This window comes from Narcine bancroftii, chromosome 1 (genome assembly GCF_036971445.1).
Source record: "Narcine bancroftii isolate sNarBan1 chromosome 1, sNarBan1.hap1, whole genome shotgun sequence".
NCBI classification, from domain to species: Eukaryota; Metazoa; Chordata; class Chondrichthyes; order Torpediniformes; family Narcinidae; genus Narcine; species Narcine bancroftii.
This window is the reverse complement of record NC_091469.1, coordinates 476,881,602-476,902,279: the sequence shown is the minus strand read 5'-3', so window position 1 is coordinate 476,902,279 and position 20,678 is coordinate 476,881,602. Positions and strand designations below refer to the sequence as shown.

Here is a 20,678-nt window from a genome sequence, read left to right as displayed (position 1 = left end):
AAGGATCGCACGTTGCCGAGAAGCATGCCAGGGAGCGGAGGTCTGCAGGGAGCCCTCCCCAGACCAGCCAGCAAACCCGAGCGGCATCACCCCCCCGCCCCCCTCCGCCTGCCGCAACTGCCGCCAACAACCCAAGGAGTCCCTGCTGGTCTCGCCATCTCACCAGGAATACCGCGAGAGCGGTGGAACTCGTCCGCGACCTCCACCCCAGCGGAAAGTCCGATGCCCAGCAGCACCCGCCCACAGATGAAGCTCAAGGAGACGTTGGAGCTAGGCGGCGGGTCCGTCGGAGCTAGGCGGCGGGTCCGTGGGAGCTAGGCGGCGGGTCCGTGGGAGCTAGGCGGCGGGTCCGTGGGAGCTAGGCGGCGGGTCCGTGGGAGCTAGGCGGCGGGTCCGTGGGAGCTAGGCGGCGGGTCCGTGGGAGCTAGGCGGCGGGTCCGTTGTATCGGCGCCGCTGTGAATATCTAATTAACGTTCCCGTTAACTATATCGGTGTACTGCTGATCTTTGTTTGCTCCAACAGGTTACTTTTTCCTTACCCCCCCGCACATCGCACCACTCCAGCTCAACCGACACCAGTGGCACCAGCAGCAGCGACAATAGGTCACCGCCTCCTCACACCTCAGCGATCTGTTCCTCATAATCCTCCAGCCTGAAGGAATGATTATCATTTATTAGCTTTTAATGCTTAATATGGAAAAATGCTTCAGCCATGATTCGAATGGCAGAGCAAGCCCCATGGCCTAATTCTCCTCCGACTAGAGTGGCCAGACTTCCGGTTTTAGGCTGGACAGTCTGGCATTTGAGCCCTCTATCCTCCATCTGGTGCCACCTTGAGCTGGACGTTAATTTGTCTTCTATTTGGGGGGTGTAGGCCCTACACCACCAAGTGAAGGACTAATTAAATGGGAGAAAAGGCACTTCCCCGTTAAATGCCTCATGCACGGCCATGTTTCTTCTAGGAGGCGTGAAGTGCCGGCTGGCGCACGCGCAGAGGGGGAAGTATGACAGCAGCACATGAAGTGCCGGCTGGTGCGCGCATGGTAAGGGGGAAGTGTGAAAGCAGCACACGAATTGCCGGCTGGCACACACGCGGTGAGGGGGAAGTAGGTCTACGGCACCCTCTCCCCCCCCCCGTCCCCTCCTGAGGGAGTTTCTGACGGTGATCCTGCATGTCCTCCGTTTTGGTTCGTTCGAAATGACCACGGACTTACTGTGGTCTTTCTTTAGTACAAATTGTATCACTATTAGAGTCTCCTCAGTCTGTATGTCTCGTTAACAGTCACCACGGTCCTTTCCCACTTTGGTATTTGCAGAGAATAGATTCACATTTAAATAGTAAATTTTAGGAGGGGAATTAGACCTTGCCTCGTTGCTCTCTAAGGATTTAATTGATTAGTGGAAATAAAGACAATGACTCATTAGGGCACAGGAGACATTGAGCCTTTGCAATCCTGTTAATCAGATACTTGAAGATTAATTTGTGCTGCAATGTGATTTTATAACATTCAGAGCTTCAGCAAAACAAAATTGTATGTTTCTGTTATACTTGGTCTGCACTTGAGGCTTCAGTTCAATTTATTTTTATTTACGACACAGTAGAAGCCAATTCTGGCCTGTGCCATCCAATTGCACCTAATTAACTCGAACTCTGTATGCTTTGGAGGGTGGAGGAAACTGGAGCACCTGGGGAAAACACGCAGGTCACAGGGAGAACGTACAAACTCCTTAAAGATAGTGCTGTATTCGAACCCTAATATGCGCTCTCTAATAGCGCCAGGCCAACTGCATCCTCACCTCAAATCCTGAAACAAATCCTTGCATCCACATCCAAGCCATCACACTTTGATACATTTCTTTGACCATTCAGAGCAGAAAGGATAAAGGACCAAAACAGGGAACAGGCAGATGCACAGTACACAAAAGCACTGGAGGAACTCAGCGGGCCACGCGGCATCCAGAGAATGCAAGAGGCAGTTGGCGTTTCAGGCTTGAGCCTTCAGCAGTGCCAAAAATTAAGCAGATGCCTGAATAAGAAGATGGGGGAGGGGAAGGGAGAGGAGGACAGGTTAGCAGATGATAGGTGGATACAGATGGGGGGGAGAAGAAGAGAAAGGAGCTGAAAGGTGCTTGAAAGCTCAGTGGAACAGCCACTTTGTAGTGTCTGTCAAAGATTGTTTCCAGGAGTTCATCAGGGTACAAAGAGGCAGGGCAGTGGTGCACCTTCACAACACCAGAGATCTAGGGTCAATCCCTGTGCGGAGTTTGCATGTTCTCCTTGTAAGGAGTTCATCCTTACATGTGGGTTCCTCCCACATCCCAGGCCAACAGGACCATCGGCCAATGTAAGTTGTCCCTTAAGTGTGGGGCAGAATGGTCTGATCTGGGGTGAGTCGATGGGAATGTGGAGAGATAAATGGGATTAATGTCGGATTAGTTGCCAGGATATGGATGGTGCAGATTTGGCTGGTTTCCAAACTGTATGGCCCTATGACTAAGGGATGAGGAGATTATTCTGGGGCTAAACATGAAAATCTGCAGATGCTGGGATCTAGTACAGTACACAAACCTGCTGCAGCATCCACAGGAAGTAAAAGGCAGTCGATGTTTTGGGTTTAAGCACTTCCTTGGGAGCGTCAAAAGTCAGGTAGCTGTCTGAATAAAAAGTTGGGGGGGGGGGGTAAGGTGGAGGTGTCCAGGCTAACAGGTAAGAGGGTAAGAGGTTAGAGGTGAATGAGGGTAGAAGAGAAAGAAGTGATGAGGGAGAGGGCAGAGGGCTAAGAAAGAAATCTCAGTGAAAGGAGAAGGAAGGAAAGTAGGTGGGAGCTGGAGGAAGGAAGAGAGAGGGATGAGGGAAAGGGGTGTAATGGAAATTGGAAGTCAAGTTTACTGTCATCTGATTGCACAAGTACAACTCAACAATACAATGTTCTCTGGTCCTCGGTGCAAAACACGCAGACTCACAACCAGACATCACACATAGAGACAGACAATACATTCACAGGATAAGCATTCATATATACAAATAAATAAACGTTGTTTCATAAATATGAGAGTCTTGGATGTGAGCAGTTGCTGTGGCCATTCTGGTTAGAGACGAGATGGAATTCAGGGTGATGTTCCTCTGATTTGTGACGGCCTCACCTTGGCAGTTCATGAGAGTCGATGGACAGGCAATGGAGTGGGGAATTGAAGTGATTAGCCACTGCTGTTGCAGTGGACAGAGCAGAAGTGCTCAACAAAGCAAACTCCTAGTCTGTGTCCAGTCTCTCCGATGCAGAGGAGGCTGCCTCAGATGCACTGGATGCAGTAAATGACCTCTGCAAATTGGCAGGTGATGTGTTGATTCACATGGAAGGATTGCCTTGTGCCCCAACTAAGGTTGAAGGTGGAGAAGTAAGGTTATCAATCTGGACCAGATTGCATTCATCCAGTTTCTCTTCTAATTTTGTGCTCCCTCTTGAAAACAATGTTATACTTCTTCCAAACCCTGAGAGGCTCCAAAATATAAAGCAATGATTAGGAACTTCTTGCTGCTTTAATTTAATCCTTCAGGATAAGAGGGAAAAATGAAGTTCTATCTGGAGGATAGGTGGCGTGGGCTCGTTAATTAAAAAAAATAGCCTTCACCCTTCTAACTTGCGTATCTGAGGGGAGAAGGTGCTCGTCATTAAACAAAAGCCCCTCCTCTTCTCCACTTTGTGGCAGAAAGAGCACCTCTTTGGAAATCAGGTCATCGAGCATCGTGATAGAAGGAGCACTGGATGTTGATTCAGCATTTATGGAAGCAGAGGGAAGTTTCGGATGGAAATTCTGCATCAGGACTGAGTGTAGAGTGGATGGACTTTGGGCAGATGGGGCCAGGTAGGTCATGAAACCCACCCAGATGGTGGCAGTGACTCCAGGTAACAATGAGGACCAAGAACAGAAAAAGGTGAAGAGAAGGAGAGAGAAACCAGATAGACTGCTGGGAGTGTGAAAGGATCACAGGGTGCAATTGGAAAAATCAGTGTTCATACTGTTGGGTTGTAGGCTGTCATGTAGGCACAACACTTGGGTAGACTACAACCCAATAGGAACATAGAATTTTCCAATTTCAGATAATTGACACCCCCTGTATTCCTTTCCTATTTTTAATGATCCAACTTGGTTCTCTGCTCTTGTTAATCTTTCCTATGTAGTGAAACACGAAAGTCTGTAGACTCTGTGATTGATTGTAGGCAAAACACAAATGCTGGAGGAACTCAGCCAGTCTTGCAACGTCCATGGGAGGTCAAGATATATTACTGACATTTCGGACCTCAAGGAAGGGCTCAATCCTGAAACGTCGATAACATATCTTGACCTCCTCTGGATGCTGCGAGACTGGCTAGGCTCCTCTAGCCTTTCTGTGCTTTGATATCGTTCACATGTCCCTGTGTAACTGCAGCAAGTAAGAATGTCAGGGCATCTGTACATTGTACTTATGTGTATGTCAATAGACTCTCATGCTCATGCTACCTCCATCTCTTAATCACCCTATCCACTTGGATTTCTTCTCCCTCAGCTGACCCTTCATATATCTCCCCCCATCTGGTTTTATCTGCCCACCATTCCTCCCATATCTGGTTCCACACCACCCTCTAGACTCCTTCTCTACTTTCCCCCTCCAATCCCCTCAACATCTGCCCAAATATTTTATTTTGGTGGACTGGAAGATTAGATTTCAGATTTATTGTCAGAGTACATACAACTCTGAGGTTTTTTTCCTGTGGGTGAGGCAGAATGACCACTAATGGCAGTGTAAAAAAAACCGGACATAATGTAAACATGCAAACAGATACAGAAATGTAAACCAACTGACTGAAAGAGAGAGAAAAAATAAATAAAGTGCTCAAGGTAAGGGTCCTTAAATAAGTCTCTGATTGAGTTTGTCATTGAGGAGTCTGATGGTGGACGGGTAGCAGCTGTTCCTGAATCTGGTGGTGCGAGTCTTGTGACACCTACACCACTTTCCTGATGGCAGCAGTGAGAACAGAGCGTGTGCTGGGAGGTGAGAATCCTTGATGATTGCTGCTGCTCTCCGATGGCAGTGTTCCCTGTGGACATTCACGATGGTGGGAGGGTTTTACCCTTGATGTCCTGGGCCATGTCCACTATCTTTTGCAGAGCTTTACACTCAGAGCATTGGAGTCCCCATACCAGACCATGATGCCACCAGTCAGCACACTTTCCTTCACACATCTGTAGAAATTTGCCAGGGTTTCTGATGTCATGCCAAACCTCCGCAAACTCCTGAGGAAGTAGAGGTGCTGATGTGCTTTTTTCATGATGCCACTGGTGTGTTGGCTCTGGAAAGATCCTCTGAGATAGTGACTCCCAAGAATTTAAATGTGCTCACCCTCTCTACCCTCTGATCCCCCAATGACCACTGAATCATTCACCTCTGGATTTCAAGGTTAAACAGGTTAGGACTTTATTCCCTGGAGTGTTGGAGAATAAGGGGAGATTTGACAGAGGTATACAACATTGTGAGGGGTATAAATACAGTAAATGCAACTGAGGTTGGGTGAGACAAGAATTGAGAATAAGCTTAAGGGAAAAGGTGAAACTTTTTGTGGGAACTTCTTCACTCAGAGGGTGGTGAGACTGTGGAATGAACTGCCAGTAGAAGTGGTGGATGTGGGTTTGATTTGAACATTTAAGATCAATTTGGTTTGGTACATGGATGGGATTTGTAATGGAAGGCAGGTCCATGGGAATAGATAGAATAGTTCAGAACAGACTAGATGGACCAAAGGGACAGTTTCTGTGCTGTAGTGTATTATAGTATCCACCTATCAGCTGCAAGTCTCTGCCTCTAAACTCCCCCCATCCCTATTGCCCACCTGGCTCCATCTGCCCATCACAATCCATCTCACCTGGTTCCACCGATCACCTACTTGCCCTGCCTCATCCCTCTCTCTCACTTCTTTGTACTGGCTTTCTTCCTAGTCTTAATGCAGGATCCAGCATCATAAAATCGACCAGCCCTTTATCTCCAATGAGGCCACTGAACCTGCTGAGTTTCTCCAGCAATATGATTTTCCTTCCAGATTTCAGCGTCTGCAGTCCCCCTTGCCTGCCAGCATTGATTCATTTAAGTGGGAGCGAGTTCGGGACCTCCTAGCATGTACGTTGTTAAACACATAAATCTTGTTCTTATGACAGATTCGGGTCTCCATCTTGCTGTGATTCTCCAGCAATTAGGCCGGGGAATCAGCTGTAAAATCCTCTGGCAGGTCCAACCTGGCACAGTATCGGAGACCTCACAGATTTCAAATGGAATTGAAAGGCCGTGGAGAAGAAAGCAACAGTGAAGTTATTTTTTAAAAATTGCCATTGCGTAATATTCTTAATTATTTGTAGTCGAGCAATAATCTTATTTTTAAATTATGATACATTTCAAATTGTTTTGACAACTATATTTTTAAATGTCCTGATATTCACATCATTCGGAGAATGTACTACCCTCACAGCTTAGACAGCTGGTAAAGATGCAGGTGTGACCTACCAAAGCTGTCGGAAACTCTCCAGGGATGGGGCTTCAGTGTGCCTTTGAAGGCCTTGCTGCTGCTTTGACCACACTGCACCAAAATAGTGCAAAATTGGTTTGCGTGGCCATGCTAAGAACACCAAACAAAACATTACAGCTCAATTAGCTGTAAAGCACTTTGAAAGGGCTTTGAGCCCTAGAGTCATTCAGCATGGAAGTAGGCCATTCATCCCATTTCATCAATGCTGACCACGTGCATTCACTCCATCTTCTAGCGCTTGATGGTAACCTTCTATGCCTCGCTGATTCTCGTGTTTGTCTAGCCAACTCTTCCAGAAGATTTACTAGGATGTTGCCAGGACCTCAGGAACTGAGTTACAGGGGAAGGTTAAACAGGTTAGGACTTTATTCCCTGGAGCATAGAAGAATGAAAGGAGATTTGATGGAGGTATAAAAAAATTATGAGGGGTATAGATAAAGTAAATGCAAGTTGGCTTTTTCCACTGAGGTTAGGTGAGATACAAACTAGATAACATAGGTTAAAGGTGAAAGGGAAACAGTTCAGGGAGAACATGAGGGGGAACTTCTTCACAGAGGGAGTAGGGAAAGTGTTGAACGAGCTGCCAGTTCAAGTGGTGAAAGCAGCTTAATTTTCACATTTAGGAAAAATTTAGGTAGGTACATGGATGGGAGGGATATGGAGAGCTATGGACTGAGTGCAGGACAGTGGGACTAGGGAGGGTAATAGTTCATCACTGTCTAGGAGGGCTAACAGGCCTGTTTTCTGTGCTGTACTGTGGTTTTACCACCATTCTCTCAGGCAGTGCATTCTAACTTCTCACCACTCTCCCGACATCCCTTCCCCCTTACCCTGAATCTAATTTTATACACTCATGGAGCAGCTTGGGATATATTCCATCTGGTTTGAGGGATTCATCCAACTTTCTGGCCTGCTAATGCATCATGCAACTCCTCTTTAATTATGGATAATTGTCTTTCATCTACCCTTTCGCTGAATTCTCCAACCACAAAGTCTGTTCACTTTGTGAAATAAAAATAGCAATGCTGCTCAAAACATCGGCCACCACTTTACCTCCGCAGAGGCTGTTGAACCTGCTGCCGCTGATGCAGACCTAGGAGAGCAGGGAGCAGAGACACAGCTTGTTGCTCAGGGTTGTACTGCCTGGTCGTAATGCCAACAGCTCTATAAATGTTTTAAACAGCCTGTTGGAGGAGCCGACAATGTTTTTAAAAACATTTCCTGCCACCATGGAGCCCTGCACTCAAGATGGCGGAGCCTGTGTTTGGCAGCAAACCATGAGGGGTTGCAGACTCTGAGGCCCGGCGCAGGGCACCAGAAAGGGGAGAACGTCCCCTCTGAGAAGGAAAAGCTTGGGAGACAATCCTACAGGAAAGTGACCATGACAGCGGACCAGCAAGGGGCTCAGTGGCTGAAGAATCCACACAGGCTGCGGGATGCTGGTAATTTCCGGTCAAAGGAGTTGAGGGCAAGAAGAGCACAGGAAGGGCTTCTGGCGCTGAAAGCTTCCTGATTGTATCTGAGGTTTGGATCTGGAGCTTGAATTGCCAATGAATCAAACAGGAGTCTGTGTGGCTGCAGAGGCTGTGGGAGCACTGGAGGCGAATCCATGGTCACTCAGAGTCTCTGAAGGGACTCTCTTTGCTTCTCTTCCTCTTATTTTCTGGTAGTAACCCATACGAATTTAATCAGCCTGGGCAATGCTAGCGGTGCCTCTTTGTACACTTTTACATCAGGAAAAAGTTGACCTATTTTGAGTATTAATATATCTTGTGTATTAGTACTAGACAATACTATTCATTTTGGACCGGAGATATACTTTGGAGATCCATTTCCTCTAGGTGTCCTTCATGTCCACTCTTTCACTGGTTATTCTTTTGCCTGAACAGTTTTAGAAAGCAGCTGTGGGTTTATCATGACCCTGTCTTCCAGTGATAGTCCTTGAATGACCTTCCCATCTTTAGTTCTTCTTTATCCAACTCTAGATATCTCTCACACCCAGTGATCCCAGAACATGTTACCACTGGCCATCTGCCTTACAGGAACACGTAGAGCCTAAACTCTTACTATTTTTCTTTCAGTGATACATCTGCAAGTAACCCCTCCTAGTCCAACTTTGTAGGTTCTCTCAGTGGAAGGGACTGAATCGGGGACACAACATGGAGTCGAGGTATGATGATACCAGTTTGGTGGGGCAGGAGCACATGGAAACAATGGGTCTTCCGGGACAGTTGGGTTTGTGGATCTTAGGTAGGAGGTAGGATATGATCATACCAGTTCAGTGACTTATTTTAATGAAATTGGCTTTCCCCGAGTTTAAAAGTTCAAGGTGCAGCTCTATAAATGGGTACCCAGCTGGGAAATTGTGCCAGTAAATGGCTGATGGAATTTAACGCAGAGAAATGTGAAGTGTTGCACTTTGGAAGAGCCAATCAGGGTAGGACGCACACTGTCGGGCACTGAGGAGTGTGGAGGAGCAGATCTGGGAATACATATACATTGTTCCCTGAAGGTGGCGTCGCTTGTGGACAGGATTGTAAAGAAAGTTTTTTTGGCATCTTAGTATTTATAAATCAAAGTATTGAGTATAGAAGTTGGGATGTTATGTTGAAATTATTTAAGTCATTGGTGAGACCACACTTAGAATATTGTGTGGAGTTCTGGTCGCCCAGCAACAGGAAAGATGTCAATAAGACTGAAAGAGTGCAGAGAAGATTGACTAAGATGTTGCCGGGGCTTCAGGAGTTGAGTTACGGGAAAGATTAAACAGGTTAGGACTATACTCCTTGGAACAAAGAAGGATGAGGGAAGATTTGATAGAGGTTTATAAGATTACGAGGGGTATAGACAGAGTAGATGTGAGAAGGATGTTTCCACTTAGATTGGGGGAGATAAATATGAGAGGTCATAGCTTTCGGCTGAAAGGGGAGAGGTATAAGGGGAACATAAGGGGAAAGTTTTCACTCAGAGTGTGGTAGGATGTGGAGTGAGCTGCCATCTGATGTAGTGAATGCAGATTTAATCTTGAGTTTTAAAAATAAATTGGATAAACACATGGATAGGAGAGGTCTGGATGGTTATGGAATGAGAGTAGGTCAGTGGGACTAGCTAGTTTTATTGGTCAGCACCAACCAGGAGGGTTGAATGGCCTATTTTCTGTGCTGTAACATTCTATGGTTCTAAAAGCAAATTTTCAAGTGTGAACATTAAATCTCTCCACAGCTCTACACTCAAGATAATACACTTGATATTGAACTGAACTGTTTATTGTCAGGCATACCAAGATACAATGAAAAACCTTGTTCTGAGTGCTATCCAGGTAAGTCAACCTACACACAATAGAGCCAGTAGTGCAAGAGTAAAAACAAAAGTGCAAGGTATTGTATTAAAGAGAAAAGGTGCAGTTAAACTCTGCAAAACAACATATTTTATTAATGAGGTCCGCTCAAGAGCCTATTAACAGGAGGAAAGAAACAGTCCTTGAATCTGGTGGTTTATGTTTTCAAACTCATATCTCTTCTGCCTGAAGCAAGGGGGTGAAGAATTAAACTGACAGATACATTTAAAGTCATAGAGGTGTAAATTCATAGGGTTGCAGGGCATAGAAGCAGACACCCTATCAAAGCTGTCCATCAAATATCCATCCATATTAATCCCATTTATCAGCATGTGGTCTGCAGCCCCCTGGGCCTTGCTATTTCAAGAATTTGTCCAGGTACTTTTGAAACATTGTGAGTCTGCCGCTGCCATCCTCTCAGGCAGAGTGTCCCAGTCACCAATGACCCATGGATTACAGAATTCTTCCCTCTATCCCCTCTAAACCTCTTGCTCCTTACCTTGAACATTATGTGCTCTGATTTAGCAAGAGTGCTCCCATAGAATCAGAAGAGCATGCTTTTTCCCAACAGTTGTTCAAATAGTAGTCACTCATTGACTGAGCACCAGCTGGTTCCTATTTACCAGTGTGAAAGTCATCGAGTTCATTTCAATCAGATCACCACCTGCACATTCCAGAGGTGAGAGGGACTGCATGCTGAATCAGGCTTTGCTCCATCATTATATGGGATACCTATTGTCAGAGTGGGCATGTCCACGATGGTCTGAATTTTCTCTTGAATATCGATGAGAAGAGTTTTATGGAAGTCACAGATAACATCCCCATACAACTTTGGGACGGAAGCATTTCCATCAGTCCTTGACTTGTGGGATCTGAGGGGGACTTTTTCCCCACAGAGAGTGGTTGTCATTTGGAATGTGTTGGCCTGAAGGTGGTGGGGGAAAGACACTCACGCAGTGTCTGGACAAGCACTTGAATCACCTCATCACAGAAGACTATTGATGGCTCTACCGTTGAGGTCGTCGAGACTGTTAAGTTCCTTAGTGTGCATCTGGCGGAGAACCTCACCTGGTCCCTTAACTCCAGCTCCATAGCCAAGAAGGCTCAGCAACAGCTCTACTTCCCGTGAAGGCTGAGGAAAGTCCATCTCCCACCCTCCATCCTCACTACATTCTACAAGGATGTATTGAAAGCCTCCTATGCAATGCCATCACCATCTGGTTTGGAAGCTGTAGCACTGCAGACCACAAGATCCTACAGAGGATAGTGTAGTCAGTGGAAAAAACCACCGGGAACCTCTTCCTTGCATGGAGGACATCGACCACACTCAATGCAGGTGGAAAGCAATAAACATTGTGAAAGACTCCACACATCTCGCTTGTAAACTGTTCTCCCTTCTGCCATCTGGAAGGAGATATTGTAGCACTCAGACCCTTATGTTCAGAGTGGGAAACAGCTTTTCTCCCAGGCCATCAGGCTCCTGAACTCCCAAAACAGATGTGCATAGTGTGCCATGGACTTTCAGTGTATACGTCTTAATTTTTAATGTGTTAACTGCTTTCCTAACTTGTATGTATGTATATATGCTCCATGGTCCTGGAGAAATTCTATCTCATCTTTACTGTGCGAGCATGGTATGAACGATAAATAAAGTTGACTTGACAACCACACCAAAATCTGGTACTGGGATGAGGGTGGTTAAATCAGTATGGAAATGGTGAGCCAAAGGGTTGTACCACTCTTGTATGCAGCCTTTAACTATACTATTGCCCCTCCAATCCCTCTCTACAGTTATCCGGGTACAGAGTTCCCTGAAAGTGGCGTCAAAGGTGGATAGGGTTGTAAAGAAAGCTTTTGGCATATTGGCCTTCATAAATCAAAGTATTGAGTACAGGAGCTGGGATGTTATGGTCAAGTTGTGTAAGACATTGGTGAGGCCCAATTTGGAGTTTTGTGTGCAGATTTGGTCACCTAACTACAGGAAAGGTATCAGCAGTGGTAAGATTAACTACCATCCGGGCCCCTAGGCTGAGCTTCTGTAAGGCCCTCCCCCTCCCCCGTCCCACCCTTTGTTGAATAGAATAAAGTGACATTAAGTTATGTTAAAAAAACTTGTAGCGTTGTACTATGTATAATGTACTACATGTATAACCAAGAACCAACAGTATAGCAAAATCCCTTTCCAGAAGGGCTTTCATGTAATCACGTTCTGACTGGTATTGTCGATTAATCAAGCGTGGTCTTCACTTGAAAACAGTTTGCAGTTAAAACAGCGCCTTACCCATGCCTGGAGAACGGCACAGCCAACTTCTGATTTTCTCACCATTTGTAAGGGAGCAATAAAACATGGACTTACCAAAGTAACATTTCTGTTTACTGTCATATTTTATAGATTTCACAATACTGACATTTGCTCCCTGTCTTTAACCACGTGTGAATGCCAACTCATGAGTAATAACATCATCACGGTAAACATAATCTTGCGGCTGCAGTACAAAGTCCTAAAAGCATTACTTCTAAATGTTTATATGTTTGGAGCCTAATTTAGAGAACAAAATAGTATTTTTAATATTCCAGATAAGATATATACAACAGCACTGAAATATCATCCAAAATACTCACGTGTACACTCAATTAAACCTTTTCTTTTTTGCTCATGGGACCTCCCACCTTCGCCTAAACAGTGTAATGGTTAATCCGCCACTGGATATCAACAAGATTAAAAGAGGGCAGAGAAGATTTACTAAGATGTCGCCCGGGCTTCAGGAACTGAGTGAAAGGGAAAGGTTAAACAGGTTAGGACTTTATTCCCTGGTGCGTAGAAGAATGAGGGGAGACTTGATCGAGGTATGTAAAATTATGAGGGGATTAGACAGACTAAATGTAGATAGGCTTTTTTCACTGAGGGCAGGTGAGATACAAACCAGAGGACATGGGCTGAGATTGAAAGGGGTAAAATTTAGGGGGAACTTCTTCACACAGAGAGTGGTGAGGAGAGTGGAACAAGCTGCTGGCTGAAGTTGCGAATTCGGGCTCAACTTTGACAATTAAAAAGAATTTGGACAGATACATGGATAGGAGAGATCGGGAGGGCTATGGACTGGGTGCACGTCAGTGGGACCAGGCAATAGAAAACAGTTCGGCACAGACTAGAAGGGGCCAAAGGGGCCTGTTTCTATGCTGTAATGTTTTCTGGGTAGATGGGAATACTCAGTCCCCATCCTATCCATCCAGTAGCAGGGAGATGATTACCAGCACTGACTTCTTCTTGCACCATTATGGCATTTCCACCAAGGATTGATCCATTTCCTCTTGGACTTCCATCTTGCCCACCACCTGATGACAAAATGCCAGGAGACACAAGAGAATGTGAATGCTGGAATCTGCGGCAAAACAGATTGGAGGAACTCGGCTGGCCGAGCAAGTACCTGCGGGGGCAAAGTGATTTTGAGCTGGGACCCTGGATCATGATTGAGGGCGGTGAGGGGAGATGGCCAGTACTGCACATGAACACATAGTTCCAGTGGGTTGTAACCACGTCCAGCTCCAAACCTGGAGCCAGTTTCCTGAATTGCCTCAGACTGCTTGTTCATATCTGGGACTGGCTGTATGTGGCGGCAATGTTTGAGTTGGATAATTCTCCCAATGTCCTGGCCAAAACTGAAAACATTAGAACGTAAAAACTTGGAGTAGGAGTCGGCCATCTGTCAAGACTGCTCCGCCATTCAACAAGACAACAGCCAAACTTACTGTGGATTCAGCTCCACTTCCCTGCCCATTCTCCATAACACTTGGTTCCCCTTTTATACAAAATCTATCTGTGTCTTATACATCGACTGACTCTTTTAAAATGATTAAAACTGCCTCTATTCCTTAAATGGGCAGAGAATACTCCACATGCACTGCTCTCTGTGAGAAGCAGTTCCTCTTCAACTCTTCCTTCAATCTAAATCCCCTGAATCGTGAGGCAGACACCTAGTTTTAGTCTCACCAACCAAGCACCTTCCCTGCTTCTATCTTTTCTATTCCTTTCACAATGTAATATGTTTCTAGAAGATTCCCACCCCCCCACCACATCCTCCGAAACACCAATGAGTATAATCCCAGGCTACTCGATCTCTCCCCAGAAGATGGAGGCAACTTGGTGAACTGCACACAGTACTCCAGGTGTGGCATCACCAGTTACCCTGTACAATGCAGCAGTACTCCAGGTGTGGCATCACCAGTTTCCCTGTACAATGCAGCAGTACTCCAGGTGTGGCATCACCAGTTTCCCTGTACAATGCAGCAGTACTCCAGGTGTGGCATCACCAGTTACCCTGTACAATGCAGCAGTACTCCAGGTGTGGCATCACCAGTTGCCCTGTACAATGCAGCAGAAGAACCTCCCTGCTCTTACACTCAATTCCTCTGGCAGTGAAGGCCAACATGAAAACAAGGGTTTTGATCATTCAAATTATAATTCCTTATGACATAGAATGGGGCCATTCAGCACATAAACTCAATATGGTATGACAGTGAGCATTCACTGATATATGTATTTCTCAGGACTCGATCCTCTGTCACATGTGTTACGAGTCCAGAGGACCCCAAACCCAGCAGCAATAGATATTCACCATGACAAATGGTTACTTAAACAGAAGTTGTTTTTAATGATCTTTAAACATGAAAACAGAATCAAATTTAACTTATCACTATTAACTTAACTTTTCTTTTTTTTTTGGCTTGGCTTCGCGGACGAAGATTTATGGAGGGGGTAAAAAGTCCACGTCAGCTGCAGGCTCGTTTGTGGCTGACCAGTCCGATGCGGGACAGGCAGACACGATTGCAGCGGTTGCAAGGGAAAATTGGTTGGTTGGGGTTGGGTGTTGGGTTTTTCCTCCTTTGCCTTTTGTCAGTGAGGTGGGCTCTGCGGTCTTCTTCAAAGGAGGCTGCTGCCCGCCAAACTGTGAGGCGCCAAGATGCACGGTTTGAGGCGTTATCAGCCCACTGGCGGTGGTCAATGTGGCAGGCACCAAGAGATTTCTTTAGGCAGTCCTTGTACCTTTTCTTTGGTGCACCTCTGTCACGGTGGCCAGTGGAGAGCTCGCCATATAATACGATCTTGGGAAGGCGATGGTCCTCCATTCTGGAGACGTGACCCATCCAGCGCAGCTGGATCTTCAGCAGCGTGGACTCGATGCTGTCGACCTCTGCCATCTCGAGTACCTCGACGTTAGGGGTGTGAGCGCTCCAATGGATGTTGAGGATGGAGCGGAGACAACGCTGGTGGAAGCGTTCTAGGAGCCGTAGGTGGTGCCGGTAGAGGACTTAACTAAAAAACTTAAAAAACTTAAAAAGGAATTAACTTAACTAAACCCAACTTAACCCCCCTTCTAATTCTAAGTGCACGTGTATGTAATGTGTGTGTGAATGTAAGAAAGATCTTTGGTTCACAGTCCAATCTCACCTCATTCTTCCAAGTTCTCTGGTTGCAGGCAATTCTTATACTGTGCACAGAATTTAACATGTATAAAGTTCACCAGGCTTTGGTGCTCGAACGGTAATTGGTTTACCGCTCAGGAAAGTTCTTGTAGGGTTTGCAGAGAGAAATTTGTTGTTCCAGGATTTCCACAACTGAGGTACCACCATTAGTCACCTCAATGTCTCACTGATGAAACTTGCCCCATCAGGGTTCTCCAGATGATAACCTCTTTCTTTCAGGCTAGCACAGAGCTCCTTTCTGTTCCACTTATTCTAAGAGAAACATCAGGCAGATAGCACTTCCAGCCAACCGCCACTCTGGAGCTTCTGTTTCAGTTCCAACAAGCTTCTCCTGCTTGTTACAGCTTTCTGTGTCACACACACAGTCAAAGATTCCCTTCTGTCTCTTTCTCTCTCTCTCTGACTGCCAGGAAACATGTCCTTCCCTCTCTCACTTGCAAAACCCCCTGATCTCCTCCAGCAAACAATAGGAGTTAAGCCTTTTGTTTTTAGGTATACAAGAACCTCTCAATTACCTTTTTGTGAAGAGGTATTTGGAGACAGCCTGTCGCTTGCTGTGGCTTTAAAGATAATAGTCCATTCTTTCACTTCAATTAACAACCACTTGTGAAATCTCCATAGCATTCTCCATAGTTTCTGTAAAGTCACTGAATATGAATTCTTCAGTATTTCAAATAAGATCTCTTTTAAAGTGTGTGTATGTAACCTACTCTAATTTTACCAATTTATCTCCTAAAAACACTCCCAAATATTCCATCACACATACCCATCAGCTTCACCCTGATCTTCCAACCATCCCCGACATCACATTTACAATCAGCATGTCCTTGGGATGCAGGAGGAATCTGAGACGACTGTGGGAAATCCCAGTGCACAATCCACATAGAGACCTGACATAAAGCTGGGACCCTGGAGGTGTAAAGCAGGAGCGCCATCAGATCCACCAGGGCACAATGATCATTTGTGGCAGTGGCTGTGCAAGAATCAGCAGCTGTGTTCTGTCAGTTACAATGACGACTGTTCTTTCATTGGTTATGGAGCACTTTAGAATGTCCTATAGGTCGAAGGGCCAGTGCTATAATGCAAGTCCTTTTCTCTACAGATTGGTCGTCTCCACTAATGCTGTAGGTTCCTCATGGAGGAGTGGCAAGCAGTCATGTGGTACCTCAGCAACAGAAGGTCATTCATGATAACGCTCACGTGTGCTCCCTCAGTGGTCTGAAGGTGAAATAGTATTGAAATGTTAACCTTAGGGAGATCTATTCTGCTCGCTGAAGCTGTGATTAATCGTTCGCCACACAGTGGTGGCAAACATCTATTAACACATGCACAAACTGCGATCTCATTTAAAAAGATCTTAGCTGTCAAGACGTGTAATTTTCTTAGTACGGGATCTATGGGAAAAAAATCCCAGTGGGCCAACAAGTGATCAGATTTTATTCTCATTGCCAAAATATCGGGAAATTGCTGCAAAAATTGCTTTGTTTCAATCAAACTCAAAAGATGTTTATTTCTCAGTGGCGCTGACTTCAACATCTCGAGTTCACACGACTTCATGCCCAGGAAAGCAAATTATGGATGCACACTTGGCCTTTTGGCTCTCTGGGGCTCCCCTCTACCAACAAAGCTCTTCTATTGCAAACTGCTTACATGCCCAACATTAGTGGCATTAATTATCCAAATTCTAATCTTTTTTCTGTGCTGCCAGAACTTGGCCTTCCAATTAATTCCAAGAAATCTTGGTTAGAATTAAAGAGCATTTGATATTATTAAGCACACAGTTTATGGGCTTCCTTATGTGATGTGCCCTTGCCAGGAAACTGTTTTCTCACACTCCAAAGTGTGGGAAGAACACACTCTCTCCTCAGAATCATATTTCCCGGAATACCACCTCCGTATCAGGGGCTCTTTTTACGTGCTTCAAGATATTGGATCTGAATTGCATCTCTGTTGCCAGCATCAGACGAGGGTCAGTTGAGCAGCAGGCTTGGATATCATTTTGAATTCCAGTCCATTTGAGATAATGATGTGGTTGCCTACCTGGTGGAATTTGTAGCAGAGAATTAGTCTGAAACAAATTCCTGAACTATAACAATTGTTCAGTTTCAGTCCATGGTCTCGGTCTTTGATTTGCAGATGCAGCAAGAAAGCAAATGGAACGTTGGTCTTCATTGCTTGGCTAATTGAATTTAGGAGCGGCAAGGTTACGCTGCAACTGTACGAGGTACTGGTGAATCCGCATTTAGAGTACTGCATGCCTCCTTAATTGAGGATGGATGTACTGGCTGTGGAGGCGGTGCAGAGGAAGTTCACCAGGTTGATTCCAAAGACGAGGGGGTTGGCCTATCAGGAGCGATTGACTCGTCTGGGACTGTTTTCAATAGAATTTAGAAGAATGTGAAACTTTATACAGAAATGTATAAAGTTATGAAACCCACAGACAAGGTAGAGGTAGGTAAGTTGTTTCCATTGGTGGGTCGGTGGGGGAGACTAGAACTCGGGGACCTCGGCTCAAGATTTGGGGTAGTAAATTTAGGACGGAGATGAGGAGGAACTGCTTTTCCTAGAGGGTGATTAATCTGTGGAATTCAAAGCAGTGGAATCTCCCTCAGTACATATACAATATTTAAGTCAAGGTTGAATAGATTTTTACAGAGCAGGGGAATTTAAGAGATATGGGGGAAAGGCAGGTAGATGAGCCATTAAATGGCGGACTAGGCTTGACAGGCTGGATGGCCTGCTCCTATTTCTTATGTTCTCGTGCCCTTTCTGAATTTTGTACCTTTATCATCGCTCTCTCTGATACCCATTCGTTCATTAGTGCTGAGAACCCCAAGAGGCTTCATTCAGGTGACCGGTTGGTGACATGACCGGTAAGTTGGCTGGTTCATCGGAATTTATTTCCCACTCTATTTGGCCATCTGCCCAATGTGACTTAAGACCAATCCGGAAACTGCTTTGTGCACTCCTCTTCATTTGTGGAATAACTCTGTTACTTTGGGAGCAAGAGAGATTTGGATGAATTCTGTTGAATTTACCGTAGGTGCACAAGCTTCGTTCTTTGAGAAGAGACGGAACCATGAATGATTAAAGGAACTTTGCCTAGATTGCAACTAACTGGAAAATCTGGAGATCCCTACTGCCGTCCATGCACGAGATTAGACTTGAACTTCGTGAACCAAATAGAGAATGATAAATGAGAAATTATGATTTTATTGTGGAAAAGTAACTTGAGAACAAATTATGTTTTTCTGTTTTGCTCAGTGAACTAACGTCTGCTGTTTATGTGTAAAAAAGAGTCACACAGAGAAAACATTATGTAAGCAGAAGTATCAAATGAAAAAACGCTATATCTGATATAAGGTCCGAGGATGGCAACCTTGCCAGAAACTAGGCTATTGGACAAAAGAAATAAGAGAAGTTTGCTTTGCTTCTGTGAAAAGAAAGCCCGTCACATAGAAAGTGGAAGAAGTGGGGCACTCACTGCCATTGACAGGAAGTCTGAATAGCAGTTGCCAAGGCCAAGTTACTGCTGTGAGAATCAATCAGTTTCGCTTTCCCTCAATGAGTTTTTTTTCAGCTCAGTCTGAAGAACAGGAAGGAGATGAAAGGCAGAGCTTCCAATAAACTGCTCAATGACAATGAGAGCGAGGCCATTGCTCAAACTTCAAATATCATAATGTCGGCAAGTAGGTAAGCACCTACAAACCTGTCTGCAGTCAGTGGAGCTGTACAGGTGCTCAGGTTACAAATTGGTGCATTTTGTGGTTTATGAAGGCCTGAGTTTGTTGGATGAATCAAAGTAACTTGTCTTCCAAAAATGATAAAATGTTGAACAAAGAGACCTCAGGAGCTGGAGAAGATACACGTCCAGCAGAAGATGACAGCAGAAGATGATTTGCAGATTTAAATGTTTTTTTTTAATTTAAATTTTTTAAATTTAGACATACAGCACGGTTACAGACCCTTCCATCCCACTAGCCCGTTGTGGTGATATGTTTCCTCCATTGTATATAGTCATTGTTGGCTTCTGTATATATTGAGCTGGCCCGCCCACTGATGACTCATACCCTACGACTCCTCCCCCATGGTCCTGGGCCATAAAGGTTGAGCCACCTCTCCCTTCCTTCCAATCCTAGACCTGGATCTGGGCCAGCAAGGTTCTTCTGTATATTAAAGTCTATCATTCCCTCAGCCTAGTGTCTGTGGTTACTGGGAGTGTCCAACAATTTAATATTCAGAAGAACCTTGCTGGCCCGGATCCAGGTCTAGGAATGGAGGGAAGGGAGAGGTGGCTCGACCTTTATGGCCCAGGACCATGGGGGAGGAGTCATAGGGTATGAGTCATCAGTGGGCGGGCCAGCTCCATATATACAGTAGTCAACAATAACTATATACAATAGAGGAAACATATCACCACACCCGTGGTACCCATAACATTTTGCAGAGTGGGAAGAAAACAGAGCACCTGGAGGAAGCCCACGCAGACACGGGGAGAACAGGCAAACTCCTTACAGACAGCAGCAGATTCGAGCCCAGGTCGCCAGCGCTGTAATAGCGTTGCACTAACCGCTGCGCTAACAGTGCTGCCCAGACTTCTTGAAATTGGTTTAAAGCCTGTGGTTAGGGTCATTTGCATGATTATCTTCAATAAGGGACTTACTTTTCCATAGTTTACAGTGGTACTATGCTTTAACATAATAAAAGCTCCACATGTCTTGACAAGAATGTTCTTAAATGGTTTTTTTAACATCAACCCATGAAGGAAGATATCAAGGCAAGTGACAAAATATAAAGATTGAGATGTTAAGGGGTAAAAAAAAAAATGGCAATATTGATAGCAAGTCAATTTTTTCAAATAAAAATGCTGATTTGAAACATTAACCATGCTTCCTCTGGAATTTTTTTTACATTCTACATCTCTGAAACTTGCAGAAATCAATGTGAACTTCCATCCTTCCTCGACCCAAAAAATTAATATGCACCCTGGATCTCAAGCATATTTATCAAAGCTCCAATAGCACAGTAGTTAGAGCACTGGTCTTGCAAACCAGGGGTTGCGAGTTTGTACCTTGCTGGGGCTTCATTTCTGTACAGCGCTGGACAAAGTGGCGACTCTGTCTTCCTTACGGTAGAATTTCATTCTAAATGTAGTATTCCATGACAATAATGGAACCCTTACCTCTTCAGGGCATCCACCATTTGCTATTGTACTTCCTGCATTGATTCAAAACTGGGGCAAAAAGCAAACTGTCCAAATTGTTCTTAAATGTTAACATTGAACCCACATTCATCATTTCAGC

At 45.1% G+C, this 20,678-nt stretch overlaps 1 protein-coding gene across 8 annotated transcripts in view; it reads right to left on the bottom strand.

Moving 5' to 3' along the window:
- The window catches only part of xrcc2 (X-ray repair complementing defective repair in Chinese hamster cells 2), a 92,869-nt gene that overhangs the window by 26,753 nt on the left and 45,438 nt on the right, over positions 1-20,678 (bottom strand). For 3 of the 8 annotated variants that reach the window (XM_069914799.1, XM_069914802.1, XM_069914801.1), the window contains one exon: positions 13,144-13,227. The exons of 2 other annotated variants lie outside the window; for them this stretch is intronic. In XM_069914799.1, coding sequence (XP_069770900.1) covers positions 13,144-13,227 — 84 coding nt within the window. Of the gene's footprint in view, positions 1-13,143; positions 13,228-15,029; positions 16,594-20,678 lie in introns of those variants that run through there. 3 more of the 8 variants (XM_069914804.1, XM_069914803.1, XM_069914806.1) reach the window with 3 other exon arrangements.